At 42.7% G+C, this 21,334-nt stretch overlaps 3 protein-coding genes across 4 annotated transcripts; 2 read left to right on the top strand and 1 right to left on the bottom strand.

Annotated features, from left to right (window-relative positions):
- Positions 1-3,445: 3,445 nt before the first annotated feature.
- Positions 3,446-13,378, top strand: LOC113211068 (protein mini spindles). Its single transcript, XM_026429320.2, has 28 exons — positions 3,446-3,610; positions 4,291-4,360; positions 4,510-4,703; positions 4,778-4,984; positions 5,056-5,227; positions 5,310-5,660; positions 5,739-5,933; positions 6,078-6,258; positions 6,343-6,455; positions 6,531-6,759; positions 6,951-7,108; positions 7,198-7,349; positions 7,433-7,654; positions 7,742-7,925; positions 8,009-8,197; positions 8,278-8,514; positions 8,592-8,754; positions 8,838-9,001; positions 9,087-9,293; positions 9,385-9,501; positions 9,580-9,732; positions 9,807-10,010; positions 10,083-11,380; positions 11,456-11,624; positions 11,759-11,932; positions 12,014-12,142; positions 12,262-12,693; positions 12,777-13,378. The coding sequence occupies exons 2-28, from the start codon at positions 4,304-4,306 to the stop codon at positions 12,858-12,860; spliced, it is 6,135 nt and encodes a 2,044-aa protein (XP_026285105.1). The 5' UTR covers positions 3,446-3,610; positions 4,291-4,303; the 3' UTR covers positions 12,861-13,378.
- Positions 13,379-13,768: 390 nt separating this feature from the next.
- On the bottom strand, positions 13,769-16,613 carry LOC113211070 (protein disulfide-isomerase A3). 2 transcript variants are annotated; one of them, XM_026429322.2, is made up of 10 exons: positions 16,457-16,613; positions 16,186-16,356; positions 15,883-16,091; positions 15,582-15,810; positions 15,336-15,455; positions 15,152-15,252; positions 14,882-15,077; positions 14,567-14,798; positions 14,351-14,485; positions 13,769-14,272 (listed from the first exon to the last, which is right to left on the bottom strand). In XM_026429322.2, exons 2-10 carry the CDS (start codon positions 16,332-16,334, stop codon positions 14,168-14,170), a joined length of 1,476 nt encoding a protein of 491 aa, XP_026285107.1. In that variant the 5' UTR covers positions 16,335-16,356; positions 16,457-16,613; the 3' UTR covers positions 13,769-14,167. The 2 variants fall into 2 exon arrangements, with proteins under 2 accessions (XP_026285107.1, XP_026285108.1); XM_026429323.2 differs by having other exon boundaries at positions 16,416-16,524.
- A 509-nt stretch (positions 16,614-17,122) lies between these two features.
- LOC113211063 (cellular tumor antigen p53) lies at positions 17,123-20,255 on the top strand. Its single transcript, XM_026429308.2, has 8 exons — positions 17,123-17,294; positions 17,385-17,484; positions 17,855-17,885; positions 17,958-18,095; positions 18,176-18,359; positions 18,471-18,690; positions 18,797-19,007; positions 19,083-20,255. The coding sequence occupies exons 2-8, from the start codon at positions 17,432-17,434 to the stop codon at positions 19,239-19,241; spliced, it is 996 nt and encodes a 331-aa protein (XP_026285093.1). The 5' UTR covers positions 17,123-17,294; positions 17,385-17,431; the 3' UTR covers positions 19,242-20,255.
- Positions 20,256-21,334: the final 1,079 nt, after the last annotated feature.

Here is a 21,334-nt window from a genome sequence, read left to right on the forward strand (position 1 = left end):
CCCCCCTTTACACACACACCTACGGTCGTCATACCGCACCAGCAGTCCACCTCCACCTTCCACTTTCTACCACTCAACTCCCAACTTCCCCAAAATATTGGTTTGATTGTTTCGACACTTTGCCTGAAGCTGAATTTGGTTTGAGACTTGAAGGTCACTCGTCACCACAAAGATGGGTGTCACTACACCAAAGACAATGCGATCAAACACGAAGAGAAATTTTTGTCTCTCATGGCATAATGAGTAGACATAATATACATTTTAAATTAAGCACATCTTGTATGAGGATGAGAACTGCACTAAAAGTATTCTAGACCTTGTTGATACCAGTCAAAAAATTAGGAAATGTATACTTTACCTCCTGAGTCAGCTCCGATCCTGGTGGTGATGCCTCTGTAGATGTTGGTTCAGCAGGCTCTGAACTCCCAGCAGAACTAAGAGCACCCAGTCGTACGCTCCCGACATCCACATTGAGGACATAAGCAGTTACATTGTGGTTCAGAGGCTCTATTCTGTTGTATCTCCCCAAGGCGTTCAAGTCTTCGAGCAAGTCTCTTTCATAGTTCAAGAGCACAGAGTCCAGACTTTTAGGGTGCAGCCGTTCAATTCGGTTGTTGAGGGGGTTGTTGAACTGTTCAATCCGTACTCCACCACCCACATCATCAATACCGATCCGTACAGGGTGAAAATCATTGGTCCTTCGGTACAAATCTCGGTCTACTCCTAGCAGACCAAGAATGAGGACCAGCTGCAGGAGCTCCTCTCTCCACACTTTTTTATACCAACCCATTTTCCTTGTGGATTTTGGTACAATCACATTAAATAAACATTGTATCACTGTCGAGCCACTTTCACGTTGATCACTCAGGTATGATGCAACTGCACTGTCACTTCACTGTCACTTTTGTAATCAACCACTCTCAGTACAAATAACTTTGACAGTTTCACACAAACACTGTTTCTTCGAAGTCACGTCGTTTGCACGCCACATTCACTTGTCCACGGCGCGAGGTGTCACATCCAGGAGGAAAAGAGCCCGCACCGATAAGTCCTTTGTTCGACGGCAGGCAATCCGGTCCTGCCGAATGAAAACAAAGGCAGTCTTCCTCTTGCGCAACCCCCGGGACGCGCGGGTGCGTCCAGGTCCCAGGGCGGGCGGCAGGGGGGAGGTCGCCGCCGTCCAGGACGCCGTCGGGCAGCGCTCGGCGAGTATCGTCTGCTCGCGAGGCGAAACACAAACAGGACCACCTGGCGGCTGGCCGTCCCGTCAGCGCCGGCAGAAAGTGAGGTTAGCACGGCCGGTCGTCTGTCAAGCGGCGCTCCGCTCTCTGATGATATCTCGGCGCACTTCGACCCGCGGCGCGGTGGCCGAGGACGGCGCGGTGCAACGGAGGGTCTCGGCCCGCAGCGGCAGGCACGCGCGCCAAGGAGGAGCTCGAGCGCAACTTCCAGAAGGAAAACTGTTTCGTCTGCTAGCGACTGAGTCAGCGGGAGACCCAAGCGCGGCCGGGCCGGGCGCAGCCGGCTCCACACAGCACCAAACAGCAACTCACGCCACTCCGCGACCGCGACCGCGACCACCTCAGCGGCTGGGCTGCGCGAGGGGAGGGGGTGGGGTGGGGGAGCCGCGGAGGCAGCGGCGGCAGCAGTCGCGACGTGCGTGGTAGTGGCGCCCGCGAGCGAGCCCGCGCATGCGTGGAGCCCGCCTCGCCCCTCCTCTCACTCCCTCTCCCTCAACGAGACCCCAGCCGTCCTTGCTCCGCGGCGAGTACCTCCTCGGCCTCCTCCTCCTCCTCCTTCTCCTCCCAGCTGACCGGCGGCCGTCTGACTGACGCCACCTCGTCTGTCATGGCGTGAGCGGGGTGACGCACCTCGGACACACCTGCCCGAGGACCTCGGTGAGGTGCAGCAGCGGCCGGAGTGCACCTGAAGCCGCTCTCCTACCCTCCCACCGGATGGAAGTGGCGAACTTCCCCCATGCAGCCAGGTGCGGTCGGTGGGGCGGATGCGCCGAGTAGAGAGGCCGACCGGACGGGAGCCGGAGGGAGGGGAGTTCAGACGGTTCAGACCGTTCAGACTGGACATCTGGATCTGGCCCACAGACGACTGCTCCAGACGCGAGTCGATGGGAGGGAAAGTGCCAAGTACCTTTCGAAAAGTACGGCAGCTTTGGCAGACATGTTTCCTTGAAGGATGGGAGGTCGCACGAACGCGACGGTTGACTGTCATTGGCTGACTTAAACTACCAGTTTGTACAGCACAGAGCTGCGGAGAGATACTCACCGCCATCAGAGTGCTCGTTGCTGGGAGAGCGTTCTTTTCCTCGGATACAGCGTGTTGTCAGAGCGCGCGGCGTTTCGCTTGGCAGGCACAGCGGTCCGTTCCCGTAGTCTGCAAGATGGTCGCGGCAGCAGGGCAAAAGCAGCAGCCGAGAACCACTGGCAAGCAAAGCAGCTTCTGCTGGCTATCTCCAACTCCAATACCCGACGGTCGAACGGGCGGGGCGGGCTGCAGAGACCAAGAGGCAAACCGGCCCCGGGCTGGACCCCGGCCCGCCAGGCTCCGCCACGCCACGCCACGCCCCTCGGGTCACAAGCGTCATTTCCAAACATCGGGCTGAGGGGTGGGGCGGGACCGCTACCGCTACCACTGGGTCATCACCGAGGTGGGCCACAATGTTGACAAGACGACAACGAGACTTCGGAACTAATATTAAACATATTTCCTGACACCATGGGGCACGGGGGCCGAGCAGGGAAGTCCCTCCCGCTCGTTGCGTTCGCAATTCGGCTTTCCCAATTCACCATACCTCCTCTAACCATACAACCATACAAAGCGCCACAGACAGATGTTCGGTAGGAGAGAGGGAGGGGGTGGCGCAGGGGTTTGCCTACCACGCAGCCACTTCAGCCGCTGGAGCGTGTGCTATGCGTGCGTGCGAGTGGGTGGGAACTTGTTGCCTCACTCTCTCCGTGTTGGATGAGTTGCCTACTCCCTCGGCGCTCGCCCTTAGCCTCCCCTCCCCCACCTCACCCCCTTTCCCATACTGCCCCCAGGAAGCAAATGTGGCTTCGGTTAGGCACGGAAATGTTCAAGATAACTCGGGTCGAAGAGTGTAGCTGTAGAGAGTCTCTCTAGAAGAGTGAGTGTACCGCGGTCGTTTTTTGCGAGGATATAGCAAGCACAGAGAGAGAGATCAGCTGGGCACCCACATTGGTGTAGGCCCTGATCGGTCGTGGGCTGTGATTGGCTACCTGAGTCGCGAGTACACCAACCTTACAAAAGTTGGATGAAAATGTTCAAGCGATGTTCATTCAGTTAAGTCTTATTAAGTCAATGGAGATATGTTTAAAATACTTCTTTTACAAGTGGTTTTGACCCGTGCTCACTAGATATGCGTAAGGTACGACACGACATGTTTGACAACTTCCGTTTGGCTGGCAAACACGCAGAGGGATGCAGAGCAGCTGCAGATCGTCAACTATTTTTTGTTGAACTCCCACATTCTTGCCCTTCTTCATTGTGCGACTTCTAACCGTCAGACTTTTAAGAAAGCGTTTAATCAATTAACAGGAAGCGTTGGCACTCTGGACGGTATTCGTGAGAAAGAGTAAGTGACATTTTTTCTTTCTCTGCAGTAATTTTTCTTTCTTGTAGTCAACGTTCTATCGGGCGTTACGATTCCATTCGGTTGTGGCTGGCGACTGGAATCACGGGAATCTGACTTGAAACATATCGATTTACGAAAGTGTGTTGTGCAAGCCGATTAAAGGATCTATGATTAATGTTCAATTACATTGTCAAAAAGTATTAAATAGCGGATTTTTTCCGTTTTGACTCAAACCGTGTGTGAACCTCAACTGGTTTATCTACTTTGTGATGTGAGTGGGAACGGGCCTTTCCTACCGCGCAAACGTCATGGTTTTTGTTTTGGGGATAATTTTGTTGTGTTTGGCTTTTTAAGGGTCTGTTGTGATTCATCATAGCTCGAATTAAGGAAAATTTTCAAAATTATTGTTGGTTTCCTGTCCAGCATATGGACCTTTTGCTTTTTTAATCTATGACTAATGTGGGTGTCAACTCACCCATTGAAATCAATGAATAGTAAACAAAAACATTGTCAAGGAGACCCAAAATACTCATTTCCACTTATTGTTTTGTTCATTACTTTTGTCGTCAGCAGGGAGTGTTTGATTGTCTTGTATGTGGTTTCAAGTAAATTTAACCTATCTTTTTGGACTCATTGTCGAATTATTTTGTATTTGATGTATGTCAACTTTTCTTCTTTAGATATTAGGTAATCATGGAGGAAGACACCGAATATTTGAAGTTACCTGTTGAAGATCGTTGTGTCCATAAGGTAATTGCTTGCATAAACTTACTTATATCTACACATATATATCACAAGTGACATATCTTATCTGTCCAATTACCAAGTGGTATTTGAAAATGAACTTTGTTGTGTGAGTTTTTTTGTTTAAATTCTAATTGCTTGATGTTTTCCTTTAGTTATGGAAAGCACGTATGAACGGTTATGAAGAGGCAGTTAAACTTTTTAATAAAATAGATGACGAGAAATCTCCTGAGTGGAACAAGTTTTTAGGGCTGGTGAAAAAGTTTGTAGTGGATAGTAATGCAGTGGCTCAAGAAAAAGGCTTGGAAGCAACTTTAGCTTTTGTGGAAAATTGCGGCTCAGCTGGAAAGTAAGTCTCCTTCTGCTTTGTACTTTACTATTTATAGTATGTATCTATCTTTCTGACGATTTTAATTTCTGCAGAACTGCGAGTGATGTTGTTGCAAGTATTGTGGCAAAGAGTATTGCAGCTCCTAAAACAAAAACTAGAGAGTTATCACTCCAGATAGTCCTTATGTATGTTGAAATTGAAAAGCAGGAGGCAGTTCAGGAAGAACTGATAAAGGGCATGGATCATAAGAATCCTAAAATAGTATCAGAATGTATTTCAGCTGTCACAACGTCTTTGAGGTATAGTAAAACTCACAAATTAATGTTTCCTGAATCAAATTCTATGTTATAAATAAATGTTCATGTTTTAGAGAGTTTGGCCCAAAAGTAATAAATATCAAACCTCTGGTTAAGAAGATGCCTGCACTTCTTGAAGACAGAGACAAGACTGTCCGTGACAATGGCAAAGCTATGGTTATTGAGATGCACAGATGGATTGGAGCTGCACTTAAGCCCCAACTATCATCTTTAAAACCTTTACAGGTAGAGTGCTGAACATTTGACTCTTCGTGTTTGTTTTGCTGGTTGAGAGCAGTGTCTTATATCCTATTACAATGTGTTCCAGGTGACAGAACTAGAAGCAGAGTTCGAAAAAAACAAGGATGAAAAGGCAGCCCCAACTCGGTATCTGCGTTCCCAGCAAGCCAAACAGGCTAAAGCTGCTGCTGAGGCTGCCGAAGCGGGTGAAGATGGGGAAGATGAAGATGATACAGATGCTGCTGTCGAAATAGATCCATATGAAATAATGCCTGCTGTGGATATCTTATCTAAGCTACCATCTTCGTTTTATGAGAAGGTTGAAGCTAAGAAGTGGCAGGAGAGAAAAGAGGCTGTAGATGAATTGGATTCTTTACTTCAGAAGTCACCAAAACTTGAAAGTGGAGACTATGGCGATTTGGTGCGAGCTCTCAAGAAGGTAAGTCATTGGATGGGTCAGGGGGCTTATGAAAAGAGGTGTTTTATTAACTTAGAATGTTATATCTTGCACCTTTAGATCATTTCCAAGGACTCAAATGTTATTGTTGTAACTGTTGCTGGAAAATGTCTGGCTAGTTTAGCCAATGGCTTAAAGAAGCGGTTTTCCCCTTATGCTTCTGCCTGCATTCCAGCTCTATTAGAGAAATTTAGGGAAAAGAAGGCTACCGTTGTTGCGGCAATTCGAGATGCGATTGATGGGGTGTACTTAAGTGTGAGTGCATTTGTTTATTTTTATTTTTTTTAAATCTTCATATAATATAAATATTAATTTTTACTTCAAGTGTTCTAATTTTTTCATTTGTAAGTTTTGTTTTTTATTTCGTTGTTCATCTAAGAGAACTTTTTCCCATTTTAGACTACCATTGAAAATATTCAAGAGGATGTTTTGGCAGCACTTGAAAACAAAAATCCGTCTGTTAAAGCAGAAACTGCTGCATTTTTAGCTCGTTGCTTTACAAAATGCACCGCTATCATGCTCAATAAGAAATTGCTGAAAAGTTATTCTACAGCACTTATCAAAGCTTTAAATGAACCAGGTCAGTTTTGGATTATGTGTTTTCTTTCCATGAGCTCTTTGTCATTTGATCTATTTACTTATCCAAACTTCATGCTTATTTCAGACCCGTCTGTCAGAGACAATGCAGCAGAAGCTTTAGGAACTGCTTTGAAAGTGGTCGGTGAAAAAGCTCTCATGCCGTTCGTTAGTGATGTTGATAATTTGAAGATGGCCAAGGTACGCTGTTTGAGTTTTTGCTCTATAGCTTCTTTATTTTGTCTACCCTCCTGATTCTCATTTTTCTGTGATTAGATTCGAGAGTGCTGTGAGAAAGCTGTTATTGTAGCTAAGCCTGCTAAGTCGGCTCCTACTGAGCGACCCAGCACAGCTCCAGCCAAAGCAAGTCGTGGGAAAGAACCTTCACCACCTGCACAGGCTGGAAGCACTGCCCCAAAGCCTGTGAAGCGCCCTGCTACTAGCGGCGCACCAGCTCGTAAAGGAGCACCCTCTGCTTCTGCTCCTGCTTCTAAAAAAGTTGCAGGTAAGTGACTTTCATTGAAATACAGCCACATTTTCAGAAACTTGTTAAGTATTTTCAAAGCCTTCAAATATTACAGTACCTTTTTAGTTGTAGTATTACTGTATCACACCTTGTATACTTTGTATCTCAAACAAAAAAAATGTCAGGGATATGCATTTTTTCTCATGTAAACTTTCTCTTTGTTTTACTAGCCAAAAACATTAAGGAAAGCAAGTTGCCTCAAGAAAAAGATTTAAGTCAAGAAGAGATTGATGAGAAGGCATCTGAATTATTTTCTTCAGAGATACTAAGTGGGCTTCTGGACAATGTATGGAAGAACCGTCTTGCAGCAGTTGAGGAGTTTGATCGGGTAAATAATTAAGCACTGAGTATCTAAATGTCTGAGTGGTTGGGTTTCTAAACGTAAATGTACCTAATCCTTCACTTCATTCCCTGTAGACAATTAAAATGATGGAAAAGAGTGATGCTCAAACACAAGTTTTGGTTCGTACTTTACATAAAAAGCCTGGTCTAAAGGACACAAATTTCCAAGTTTTAAAAGCGAAGCTTGAAGCTGTGAAGTTCATTGCTGAAAACTTCACTATAACAACGTAAGTATTTTTACCCAGTATTTCTTGATCCCAAACAACCAAACAAGCCCCAAAAATTATAAATTTTTGTTCTTTTTTCCCAGAATTACAACTAGCTACATATTAACTGATGTAGCAGAAAAACTTGGTGATGCCAAAAATGGTACTGTTTCTGCTGAAGTGTTGACTGCTTTGGCTGAAGCTACGAAATTGGATCATGTTGCCACAGAAGTTATAGATTATGCTTTTAACAAGCAAAAGAGTCCTAAAGTGCAGCAAGAAGCTCTCAACTGGCTTTCGCAAGCATTGCTTGAATTTGGGTTTGTGTAAGTTCTATGAAACAGTGTAGTGTCCCTCACTTGTTCATGATATGTACATCCTTTTTTTCTTAATATTTAATTTCAACTCTCTAGTGTTCAACCCAAAGCTCTGATTGAAAATGTGAAGAAAGCCTTTTCAGCAACAAATCCAGCCGTCAGAACCTCAGCCATTTCACTTTTGGGCACACTTTACCTTTTCATGGGGCCTCAGCTTGCTTTGTTTTTTGAAAATGAAAAACCAGCATTAGTTCAGCAAATAAATGCGGAATTTGAAAAGGTGGGAATTAATCTGATAAATGAAAAACCTACAATTTTCTTAACTTGCATTACCTGTGGGTTTGACATTACATCTGCCTACAGCACGCTGGTGAGAAACCTCCTACTCCTACAAGAGGACTGGCAAAGGCCGTAGAGTCTGATGCAGGAGATGATGGGGAAGCTGAAGCAGTTCAAGAAACAGTCAATGTTCAAGATTTGCTTCCTCGAGTTGACATTAGTCCACAGCTTAACTCTGCTTTAATCTCAGAACTAGCAGATAAAAATTGGAAGGTGAGTTTTGCATTTCTCTTTTATCAGTTGTTCTATTTGTGATAATATTAGGTAAATTGATAATGAGTCACTTTTTGTAGGTGAGAAATGAAGCACTTCAGAAAGTAACCAATATACTGGCAGAGGCCCGATTCATCACTGGCAATCTGGGTGAGCTTCCTCCTGTGCTTGCTCAACGTTTGGTAGATTCAAATGCAAAGATTGCTGCCACTGCAATCACTATCTGTCAAACTATTGCCACTGCAAGTGGTACAGCTTGCCGGCAGCATACTCGCACATTCTTTCCAGGACTGCTGCAGTGCATGGGCGATAGCAAGGTGTGTGTCCAAACTCTTTTGTCACTGTCCATTTCTTTTCCAAGCTGTCTTTTGACCCATTTGTTTTGAAATTATAGCAATGGATCAGGTCCTCAGCAGTTGCTTGCATTAACACATTTGGGGAACAAGGTAGTTTTAAAGAGTTCTTTGAGGGTGAAATGATAGCAGATGCCTTGAAGAGTGGTTCACCAGCTCTGCGAGTAGAGCTGTGGAATTGGTTATCAGAACGCCTGCCATTGAGTAAGTGCTTCAAACTTTTGCTGTACATTGATTAATATATGTTGATATCCTTGCTTATGGTTTAATATTTTGTTCTACTGTAGTTAAAGTGGTGCCCAAGGATGAGTTAGTTGTTTGTCTCCCATATCTGTTTTCAAACTTGGAGGATCGAAATGCTGATGTTCGCAAAAATGCCCAAGAAGCTACTCTTGGTGTAATGATACATGTCGGGTATGAAGGTATGCTTAAAGCTACTTCATCCTTGAAAGTAAGTTGCAATAATTCTTGTCTTCCTGCTTCCTGTATGCGCATTTTAACATTTAATATAATCCACTACTGTACTTTGTCTTTAGCCTGGGTCTCGAAGTGTTGTTGTTCAACATCTTGATAAAGTAAGAGCTAATTTGCCCGCCAAACCGGCTCCCACCAAAGCTAAAGGAATAAGTGCCTCTCATAGTGATGATCAACTTGCAACCAAATCTGGGCCAAAGTCGGTTAAATCCCCTAATTCCAAAATTGCCACTATTTCCAGTGGCACTAAGACAATCACCAAATCAAAGGTAGCAGTAGACTTAATTCATTTCAGTGTGATTTCAGTAATTATAAGTCTGCTTAGTTGTCCTAACACATTTATTTTCTTAATTTATAAAGCCGGGGTCTGCACCAAAACCTACTACCCGAAAGAAGGATGAAGATGTTGACACTTCCCCTCTTGTTCAAGTGAACAATTTGAAAAATCAGCGTTGCATTGATGAGCAAAAATTAAAGGTAATTTGTCTGCTGCTCATTATTCTTGGGTCAGTTTGTACACAATAAAACCTAATGTCAACATTTCAATGTGAACAGGTCCTTAAATGGAATTTCATGACACCTCGAGATGAATTTGTTGAGCTCCTACGAGACCAAATGACTACAGCAAACTTTAATAAGAATCTCATGGCTAACATGTTCCATGCCGACTTTAAGTACCATCTCAAGGCAATAGATATGCTTATTGAAGTTAGTAATGCAATATTGACACTGGTTCTAAAGATGTATTTGAAACATTTTCTAATCCATCTATTGCTTTTAAGGATCTACCCTATAATGGAAAAGCCTTGACTTGCAACTTGGACCTAATTCTCAAATGGATGACTCTGCGTTTCTTTGATACAAATCCATCAGTTCTATTGAAGGGGTTGGAGTATGTGCAGACAGTTTTTAACATGCTGATAGAGGATAATTACAGCATGCTAGAAACTGAGGCTACCTCCTTCATTCCTTATCTTATTTTGAAGGTAAAGTTTCTTCATTGCACTCTTAAGTGCTGTTAATATCAATGTGAAAACTCATACCCTCTTTGTGTCTAGGTTGGAGATCCCAAGGATGCTGTCCGACACTCTGTAAGAGCACTATTTAAGCTAATTGGTCAAGTTTACTCTGTTAGTCGTTTGTTCTCCCTCATCATGGATGGACTTAAGTCAAAGAATGCAAGACAGCGAACTGAATGTTTGGAAGAACTTGGATATTTAATTGAGAATTATGGAATTACTGTATGTGTACCATCTGCAGCGGCTGCACTAAAAGAAGTCGCCAAACAAATTTCTGACCGTGACAATGCTGTTCGTAATGCTGCCTTAAACTGCGTAGTGCAGGCTTATTTCATTGAAGGTGAGAAAGTCTATAAAATGGTTGGTAACATATCTGACAAAGATATGTCATTGTTGGAAGAACGCATTAAAAGGGCAGGGAAGAATAAGACAGTGGCCCGACCATCCATTAACCCTGTCAGACCTTCATTGGCTCCAACATCTCAACCAACGCCAATATCTCCTCCGCGCATGAAACTGGAAGTTAAGGAGGAGACGCCAGAACCTGAAGAAGAGGAAGAAGAGGCAATTGAAAATCAAGAGCCTATTCCTGAGGTAAAACCAAGACCTGTGTCTGGTCCCTATGGCCTGGATATGGACTTTATTGAAAGAATGGAGACTCAAAAACCTACAAGCAATGCTCCAAAATTAATCAATGTTGATTTGTCTGGTTTGATTGAAGGATCAGAAAATGTGAAAGAGTGCTCTCCTCTAATGCTAAAAGGAAATTCTAACAGAGAAACTCCAAGCAGGGTTATGAATGCTCTAAATATTCAGAATTCTCCAAAACTTTCCCCTCTGCCTGACGTGCTAAAGGATTTCAATTTAGCCCGTTTCCAAAAGCAGACTCAGCCCAGAGATCCAGTTGAAGATCTTTTGGACCGTGCTATAAGCCTCATTGCTGGCCCTGATATGGACAAATGTAAAGACACTTTAGTTCAAGTGGAGCATGTGATGAGGTCTGACAAAGTAAATGTATTGGTACCAAGAGTGGACCAGTTCATGTCTAGTTGCATCACTCAGTTGCGAACTGTGACGTTGTGCAATACTGTTTATTCTAAGGAAGAACAAACCATGGTTTTGCGAGCGATTTTTGGCACTTTGCATACTTTTTATAGCCAGCCCTTACTTGCCAAACATGTGACTATGACTGATCTGAAAGATTCTGTTCTGGTTATGGTGAGGATGTTAGCAGAGAAGCGCTTAGATGGCTTGTCAGATATTGATAATTTTGTGCAAATCGTTAACATTCTTGTGATGGTAATAATTGATAAGGCTGATCATACTCGAGTAACATGGTAAGTGTTTTTTCTCCTCTTTCGTTTTTATTCAGATGAATATTTTGGTAATGTGATTTTCCTTTTAATTTTCAGTGCTTTACTAAAACTTCTGCATGAGTCTGTTGAAAAAGGGGAACAGTGGCCTGCCAAAATGCAGGAATTGATCATGAAATGCATTTGGAAAGTTGTTCGCTCATTTCCATCTTGGGAGCCTGATATTGATTACGACCCCATTATGTATGACATTCACTGTTTCCTTCAAGTAAGTTGGTTTACAAAAAAATGAATTATTTTACCTACCAAAAGACTTCACTTTAGCTCGGCTTCAAAAGCAAACCCAACCTAAGAATTTGTGGTCAGTGCACTTGCTTCTAATAGTTTCTGTATCTTTTGCAGTCCTACCCAACCCGTATGTGGAAACACAGTCAGTCTGATGTGCCTTTGAGAACAGTGAAAACTCTCCTTCATGCTATGGTGAAACAAAGAGGCAATAAAGTATTACATCATATGAAGTGTATCAGTGAGCCTGCTGATTCAGAATTGCCGATCTATGTTAATAAGTTTATCAAAGTATGAATACATTGTTATCATATTAATTATACTGTATATCAATTTCATTATCATTATAATTGCATCCCTTTGTTTTTTCAGACTGTTAAACAAGATGACCAGAAATCAAAAGAAGAGAAGTCATCATCTCAGCAACGACTATCAAAGGACACCCATGAAATATTAGCAGATATTTTTAAGAAAATAGGATCTAAGGAACACACACAGGAGGTATGTTGATATTCACTCAGCTAAGCTGGACTGGAATGGCAAACATCACTTGTTTCTCATTTGTTATTTCATGACCTATTTATGATTTCCCCTGCATTAATTAACTTGCAATCCCCAAGGGCCTGCGTCTTTTATATGAGTTTAAAGAGAAGCACTCGGACGCAAGTATTGAGCCATTCCTCCAGAAATCTACTCAATTCTTCCAAGACTACATTCAGAGGAACTTGCAAGCCATTGAACTTGAGCGTCGGCGACACGCTGGCAGCTCCACATCTGCACTTAAACATGCTGTTGGTGCCTCCAGCCCTTTCAAAGCTGTGGTTGATAACGCTAGCAGTGTATCTGAAGCAGAGGAGACGAAGGATGCGTCAGTCGATCCTAAATACTACATTGAAAGGTTGCGCACCCTGCAGCAGTGTGCTGGCTTTGACGAGGTGTCTAATGCGTTGCCTACAGCATCTGGGAGACAAGAATTCACAATGGATTTAGAAACTCAACTTGGACTAGACCAGAACCTCAACTTCAACTCAGCTCTTGGAAACACAAATGAGGTGTGTGAAGTTTCATTCATTGCAATCGGTGTACCTTCATAATGTTTCTTCCATTTTCCTTACAATGAGTTTCCTTGTTACAGTTTACCAGCTCTCCACGAAGTGAGCTTTCAAACCGTGAGGCACTGCGCCGAAGACTAGAAGAAGTCAAAAGCTCAGCTAGATAGAACAGTAACATAACTACTACTTATGTATTCCCCCAGTGATGTCTCATCCCTTATGCTATTTATTGTCAGCCTATGACATTTTTCTCATGTATGTTGAACTAGTATTTACTTAATGGTACCCCTCAGGTGAATGTTACTAATCTCCTTAGGCAATTACCTTACGTTTTAGTGTAAATTTGCCTGCCCTGTAAAATTAGGCAGTTAAGCCTTGATCTCAGGAGGTAATTTCTCATTTTAATAACAGTTTTAAGCTCTTTTAAATCTACCTTGTTAGATGTGTTGTTACAAACTGCAGTACATTGTCTGCTTTTAAATGAAATTGGTACTCAAAAATAATGTGCTGTGATAACGATATTGTGAGTGTTTGCAATTTTTATTTAAAGAGTTTTAGAGTGCTGCTGATTGCAATATTCCTACTTTCTGAGAATCAAATGACAAATGATCAATTTGGTCTGTTGAGGTCACTTCTTTTATTCATTCAATTGCCTTAGAAGCAATAAAAAAAAGTAACGTTTTAAGTTGCCTTACTCTTTATCTCCTCTCTTCAGTTCATTTTAAACCTTACTGATAGTTTAGCACTGCATAAACATTGGCAATTTTAACCTGCGCTAGAGTTGGAATGAGGGTTGGGCCTTGTTATTGGTCATTAAAACTGGATTTTCACTATGCTCAAGGAGCTTTAAGTTAAAATAAGAAATCTTCCTTGAGAATCATTGTTAGATGAGACAAGTTAACACACCATCACTAGATATTTCAATTTAATGAAACTGAAATGTACTAACATGCTGTAACAGATTTGAAAAGAATGGATAATTAGCGTGTAAATTTCGCCATCATGTGATGATTTGCTTGCACACTAGCACTATGCTCGGATGGTGTTGTGTATCAAGAGTTATCCAATGCCAGAGTTAAATGGAATTGACATTTAATGAGACAGCAACAGGTACAAAATTCTGATGTGATATGGATAATTAGAACCAATACATTCAGAATAGTTCAAAGGAACAAGGACAACTTATAAATAAACTGGATTAATTTAAAAATTCATTATATTATCAGTCACATTAGTTGGAACGAACATTTCTTCTTTAAAAGAAATAAGTGGAAATGATATAAAAAGTATCCACTAAAAGGAATATCACTTGCAGGAAACTGCTTATCATGAGGACTTAAAATTTGCAGACATCTGACCAGAACTTAGCAATGCCAGCACAAAGACAGATCAGATCAACGACATGGTACAACAAATGACACAACCAATCACACCCTAAAAATTAAAATTCGTTTTTGATCAATTTTAAGTATAACTACAATTCTTCTTTCTTGGCCTTTCCTTTCCTATCAAAGCTCTTCAGCTCGTCAGTTGCATGTTCAGCAACATATTTAACAAAGTCTTCGACATCTCGGCCACCCTGAAAGAAAAACAATATTAGTGTTACTAAACAATAGAACTGATGTTTTCAAAAAGATGAATTAATTGTGTAACATACCTCATATCTCACAGGGCTGGACTTCTTATCCTTGGGAACCCAGTAAAGTGTTGGGAAGCCTCGGACATCAAACGGACTTGGCACATCATTGTTAGAGGCATCCATCTTCACAATTTCGACATCCTCATCTTTCATCTACAGCGGATTGAGAAGAAAGAACATTAACACAAGTGTCAATAAGGTTTTAGAAGAAAAGCTATGAAAAGACATCCTCACCTTCTCTCCCAACTCATCCCAGATGGGTGCAAGTTTCTTGCAGTGGCCACACCAGGGAGCATAGAACTCAATGAAAATATCCTTATCATTATTAAGTACAATTTCATCGAAGTTCTTGCCTACAGCAACCTTTACAGGACCACTGTTGTCATCAGGAATAGGCTCAGATTTCAGGAATGGTTCAAGGGCGTCAGCTTTGAGGTCCTTCAGGAACTGTTCGAATGTCTCCATACTAGAAAGAATGAATTGTTACATGTATTTATCCAGCAAGGAGATTACCTAAATGGTCATTATCACAGAAACAAGTTGACTTACGAGAACTCATCCTTCATGATAAACTTTTGCTCTTTGGCATTACGGGCAGCAACCTTTGGCTTGTCACCAGGAACATAATCAATTCCAAATTCATTGAGTTCATGTTGGAAATCATCCTTAGAACTGATGGCAAATGTGAAGCTGTCAGCATAGTTCTGAGCAACTTTCAAAATACGATTTCTCCAGTAGTTGGTACCTTTGAAAGGAAAAAAGGTTTAGATATAACAATTTTTACTGCATATTTTCTAGGATTCAAGGTCCAAGGCCTACCTTTCGTGTTCTTGGCATAGTCCACATTGAAATAAGCAATTACAACAGGGCTCTTGAAATCATTCATGTTATCTCTCTGACGGTGGCCAACAAGCCCATGGCTGAAAAAAAATGCGAAATATGTTGCAGTCAGGGAATCAACACCATAGGGCTTACATATGGGTAACAACCATTGATAGCTTACAAGTTCTTGTTGATGAAGGATTCCAGACCAGATTTGTCAGCAGAACCCTCATATGTGATAGTATTAGGCTCAAATTTGCTCTGCATTTGAGGTGGACGGAACAGCAAAATGGAGTCAGACCTGAAGTTTAATAATATAGCAAACATTCCATCAGATTGGCAGTGAAAGGAATTTTAGTGTACAGCATTCAGGTAAATTGTGAGTACCGAAATGTATGGGACTATAATTTATAGTATCTAAACTTACTTGATTGACTGCTTGTCGAGAATTTCCTTAACTGATGTATGGGCAAAGCGTACTTTCTCACGGAGCTTATCAGCAACCTTCAGGTAAGTGGACTTGAGATCAGAGTTGTCAGGGAAGAAACCGACAACTCCAACATCTGACTTCGCGATGAAGTCTTCAAATGCCTTCACAGCGGACAGTTCAACAGAGCTTGGTCCAACCTGCGCCCTCATGTATTTGACAATGCCAGCTGCAAAACATAGTGTTAGTAGACATAGGTGTCATAAATAAGAAACATTGTGCAACATCAGGGTAAACTCACAAGCCTCTCGTGGGCCATTGTAGTCCTGGGAGACTTCGCCTCCACGGAAGATCTTGAGTGTTGGGTAGCCAGTCACTCCAAACTTGCCGCAAGTGTCCTTGCCAGCCTCAGTGCAGTCCACCTTGGCGATGGCGATCGGGGGGTCGTTGCCTACCAGGAGCTGAGCCGCCTTTTCATACTCGGGCTTAAGCCGTTTGCAGTGGCCGCACCTGTAACCGGTATGTGTCAATGGTGGTCCCGGTCCCGGTGGGGCTGGTGCACCCGCCGGCGCCCCCACAACTCAACCAGGCGAAAAGCGCTTACCAGGGGGCGTAAAACATGACCAGAGCGGTGTCATGTTCGTTGATGACAGTGGAGAAGTCGCTGTCTCCCCAGTCCAGGACGGAGTCGGCCACAGCGACCGCACTCAGGGCGCAAAGTGCCACGGCGAGCCTACACAGGCTGAGCGCCATTTTATCGTGTCCTGTAAGAGAACTGCGGGTTTTGGTGAATTAAAATGCTCCACTCCTGCCTCGGTGCTAGTGCCAACGCACCAGTACTCTCACAAAGATGACAGCCACGACCGGCGACTTACACTTCACGACAAGCAGTAGCGACAACCACTGCCAGAGCTCGTCTTCCAAGTGAAGGGTGCCGTCGCCGTCATCGGGCGTGTGTCGCGCTCTGATTGGCCGATCGCTGGCGAGGGAACAGAAGAAACACGACTCGGCTGCAATGCAAGAGCCAACGTCGCAAGACCGACAGAGAGCAGTTTTTGCGATTTTGTCTGTCTTTTACCTCTACAACGGCAATGCGTTGAGTGAAATAAATATCTCCCAGTTACTTTTAGTCAGTAATTGACCACTCTCAACGCAATATTAGCGTTACGGTAAGCATGTTTGTGTTTGTCAAGTTGATGTGAAATGCTGTCAGTAGGGAGAAGCTGTCGCGCGGGAATATTCGGTTACACGGTTAAAAGTTCTTTGAAAAAGAGAACGGAGATCAACAAAGACCAACGAAAAGACCTCTTCGCTTGAGCTGCTTTCTTTAAACACAAATAAACAACGTTCGCCTGTCGCTCAGATTCTTGGCTTAAGGCGTTTTGCGTGCGGGGTCGGGGAGGTACTTTTGTCTTCGGGTTTCGGGTTTGAAGCCGAACGGGTCCGGTTGGCGCCGGGCAGTAGCCAATCAGAGCGCCAGATAGACCGACAGAAAGCCAGCTTCGGTAGTCACGTGACACCCACCGAAGACGTAAGTATCGCTGTCGGCTCGGCTGTCGTCGGTTGTCGGTTCGGTCGGTCGGTGCCGCGCCGTGCGTGTGGTGAATTTACTCGTGGTACCCGTTTTGTATTGTTTGGACTCCTGTATTTTGACTGGTGCATTTTAATTGTCGTTAGAGCTTGAAGGTGTGACAGTAGAGTTACCCGTCCAGTGTATGTACATTGCTACATGATTCCTCGCCTGATTAGTTTGTTCCAAACATTCCCTCTGACCGCCGGTCGCTTTGTGCATATGTCGTACAGGTTACGTTTGGAGGAGGCACTTGGAGAAACAAAGCTGCTATACTACAATGGAGTCGCAGGAAAGCGACATATGTCCTCAAGAAGATTTCGAGATGATTTTGTAAGTTTGGCCACTATCAAGCGTTACCTCGTTAAAGGTTTCCGCCGTTTTACCTTGCACCTCTTTAACCTGTCATTTTAAGTATAAAATTATGTCCTTGGTTGCTTTACGTTTTATTCAATTCACTTTCGAATCAATTCAGGTATGTCATTTGTTTGATGGGGCCTTGGAGGCATAGCTCATATTGAGGAACAGTTATAATAACTATGTTTTGACCGAGTGGCAACTTTGTGATATTGGTTTTGTTCTTTGCTATTGCTTCCAACATTCATCTTTTCCACATGACCCCAGTTTAATTTTTCTTCTCTAATTTTATGTAATTTCATCGCCAAACGTTTTGTTTACATCTCCTTTGTTTTTATGTGTGCAGGGGCGAGCCAGGGATAGATACCCTCGTCAATGTGAGTTTGTTTTGTTGTTCTGTTACTGCTTTTTTCATGAAATCCCAGTTAGTAACTAGACTTTTTTTGTAGAGTGCACATGAGTGGACTGATCATCTGCCAATTGTGGTAGATCCCACTGGGGAGTTACCTGTGCGGAATGAGTGGGCGGGTGTGCATTTTTTCGATGTCAAGGTTGACTTGACGGGTATGCACAAAAAACACTATGTTGTAAGTTGATGATATTTTTATTTTGTCTATTATGTCTTTTATAACTTTACATGGTAATAAATTTTATTCTTATGTTCTAGTACTCGCACAAGCTCAACAAGTTATTTGTTGATATGGGCAAGGTGGTGCCCTTTCAAATCAAATGGGATGGGCAGCCTGGTTTGTGTGTCAGAGCCTTAATGATGTTCAGTGTGGCTGATAATCTCAAACACCCTGTGCGTCGTTGCCTCACCCACAAGCACGTGGATGACCCGTCAAATATCAGTATGTTTTCCTGTATTTTATCATGTATCATATTGGATTTATCTACAATAGAAAATGTAGTTGGTATCATCTAACTCAAATATTATTCTTTATTTATTTACTTTTTTCTAGACTACCAATACAGTGAGCATGTGCTAGCCACAGAGAATGACAATGCCTCCTATGAGGTCAATGAATCCTCTAACAGGCACAGTGTAAAAGTACCCCTCAACAGCCTGCAACACGGATGCGACCACATACTTGTTAATTACAAGTTTATGTGCAAAACCTCCTGCACGGGGGGCCTTAATCGTTCACCCACGGATGTTATCTTTACCCTGGAAAACATGGCGTAAGTATATTTGCTAAATGATACCTTTTGTTAATGATTTTATTTAATTCTGGTTAGTTCTGTGTATGAGAAGTAGTAAAAACCACTTTCTGTTCTTGTTCTGCAGTGGAGAAGTTTTCGGCAGACAGATTGTTGGGGTGAAAATTTGTTCCTGCCCCAAGCGGGACAAGGAAAGGGAGGAAGCCATAATGGCTGATCCCGCCGGGAAACGAAAAATGAAGGTGAAGAAGGAAGATAAGGGTCAGAAAACCCTTGAACCACCGACAAAGAAAATAAAACAGGAATTTGTAGAAGCTTCACCCTACTCATCATTTATGGTCAGTTAAGTTTGTTTTTTGAGAGGTTGAATACTTCTTTTGATATTTTTTTACTTATTCTTTTGTGGATTTCAGATAACTGCCATTAATCCTCAAGTTGCTCAGCACTTGAAGGACCACATTCGGAAATGGGAGGAGGTGAAGTCAGTGGAATGGAGTCTGCCAGGAGTGCCTTCTACTCCGTTAATAGAAATAATTGATAATGTGGCAGTCTTGCCTCAGCCGTATCAATAATACCTACTAATAAAAATCTGTTTGTAATCAGTTTACTTACCTAAGGTCTCCCAGTAATTTGCGTATACTTGTGTTTGTGTACGCAAGTAATTTGTGTTTTATTTGTACTCTAGGACTGATATATTTAAAAGAAATAACTCTTATCAAGTGAAATGTTCTTCACTTACTTAATTAAATTAAGTAGATTAGTATCGTCTAACATTTAGTGTCTAATGCATGTCTAGTGACAATGATAATCTTGTGTTGTAAAGGTTGTTGGTTGATGCCCAGCACTTTCTCTATCTCAAAGTGCTGGTTGTGGAGCACCCACCTTATAGTCTATTTTTGATTCAGTAAGAACCAAGTGTCCTTATGTCTCCACATCCATGAAATGGCAGTTAAATTTTTAAAAGTATCAAAGCTGATAATGTGATTTCTTACTTGCTGACCATAGGTGATAATTATATTTTTCTTTACAATGTCTTTCATTGTATTTAAGATTGCAATTTGTATTATTCTTTTAATTTTATCACTAAACAAAGGTCTAAAATTGTAATGTTCAGGTTGGTCACCCAGCTCTGTTGGAGCGCAAGGGCGCGCGCTCGCTGCCCATGGGCACGGAGCCGTAAGGCGTAAGGTGGTTTAACGATAGCTAAGGTCGCCTGCGCACGGGCCAGTACTGTGTACCCATTTGCTACTATTGGGCTGGGTGACCACACTGTACATCTCGTCAGTTCAAAGTACCGAGTGGCTGGAAAACTCTGCACTTTTATATAGTTTTACAGTTACAGTAAAGTACAACCAAGAAAGTGCATAGGGGTTTCCATGTACCCTCTCAGCGCAACAAGATTTGAGCTCCTCAGATAGCAATATCCGGATTCGAAGGAGTTCAATTCTTTTCGCGGTGATTGTACCTGATCTAGTAGTAATGACACCAGTCTTATAATATCTGCATTATATACATATATTTATTTTAGTTGATGTTTGATTCGAGCATGTCCAATTTATTGCCTATTAAATTTTCTATCTTCTCAAGTTCTTTATGTTTTTGTCATAAACGACGACTACATAGAGGTCATGTAGCTAGGCACGTGTTAACATAACATGTTGTCATGGACCAAAATTGATAAAAATCTCAGAAACATCCCGACTGAAAACAGTCACTTTTGAAAGGTGTTGCTAAGAAAAGTAACCACACCTTTTTGTCCAGGTACAAGTCGCCCTATCCGATGACAAATCCAACTCAAGTTTGACTTTTGAAATCGGTTAACATTTACCAATCACGCAGAGTGTTCAAAATTTCACATGGCGCTCTAATGGCAAAAAAATTAAATATTAAAAATTTCCGATTTCGGCCCTCCAGCGAACATTTTTCAAAAACGGATTTTGGGAATGCAAACTACTGAAAAAACGAGTCTTGTAATTTCACTCAAGGTAACTGTGCCGTTCGGGTGCCAATTTAACTCGAAACAAAAATGGCTTAACGGCTAAATTTGCGCATGAAACCAAACCCGAACTCTTACTCAAGTTTCAAGTGTGGCACGTCAGCAGACGCATATTTTTAATTAGTCTAGATTTCCGAAATTCGTTTTTAAAAGAATGTTCGCTGCATTGGAAATTTAACTTTTTGACCCTTTTTGCCATAGAGCCCCATGCGAAACTTTAAACACAGCGGGATCGGAAAATATTAACCGATTTCAAAAGTAAAACTTGGGTTCGATTTATCATCGGATAGGGCTACTTTTCCGCACTATTGCATTCTCACTTTCAAAAATCTTTTTCCAGCGCTCCACTCTAGGAGCAGCTTTGAGTGCAGCGGCTTGCCAAAACCTGGAAAACACCACAAGCGAGCGCTCCAACCGCTCACATCGGAGACAATGAGGGGGGGGGGGGGGATCTCTTTACCCTAATCTGGGACTGTCTAAAAATATGTGCTCTATTCAGCGTGGGGACGGGGAAGGGCCCAGCCAGAAATGGCTTGTCGTAACGCCGTCATTTCGACGTCGTTGGTCGAACCAGAGGTCCAAAGATACGTCGAAACAATGAATTTTTCGACGAGTCTATGCCGATTCGACGAACATCGATACAACGTTCTGGCTGGTGGTGGGGGGGGG

The sequence above is a fragment of the Frankliniella occidentalis genome, unplaced genomic scaffold, assembly GCF_000697945.3.
Source record: "Frankliniella occidentalis isolate FOCC.00 unplaced genomic scaffold, Focc_3.1 Scaffold299, whole genome shotgun sequence".
NCBI classification, from domain to species: Eukaryota; Metazoa; Arthropoda; class Insecta; order Thysanoptera; family Thripidae; genus Frankliniella; species Frankliniella occidentalis.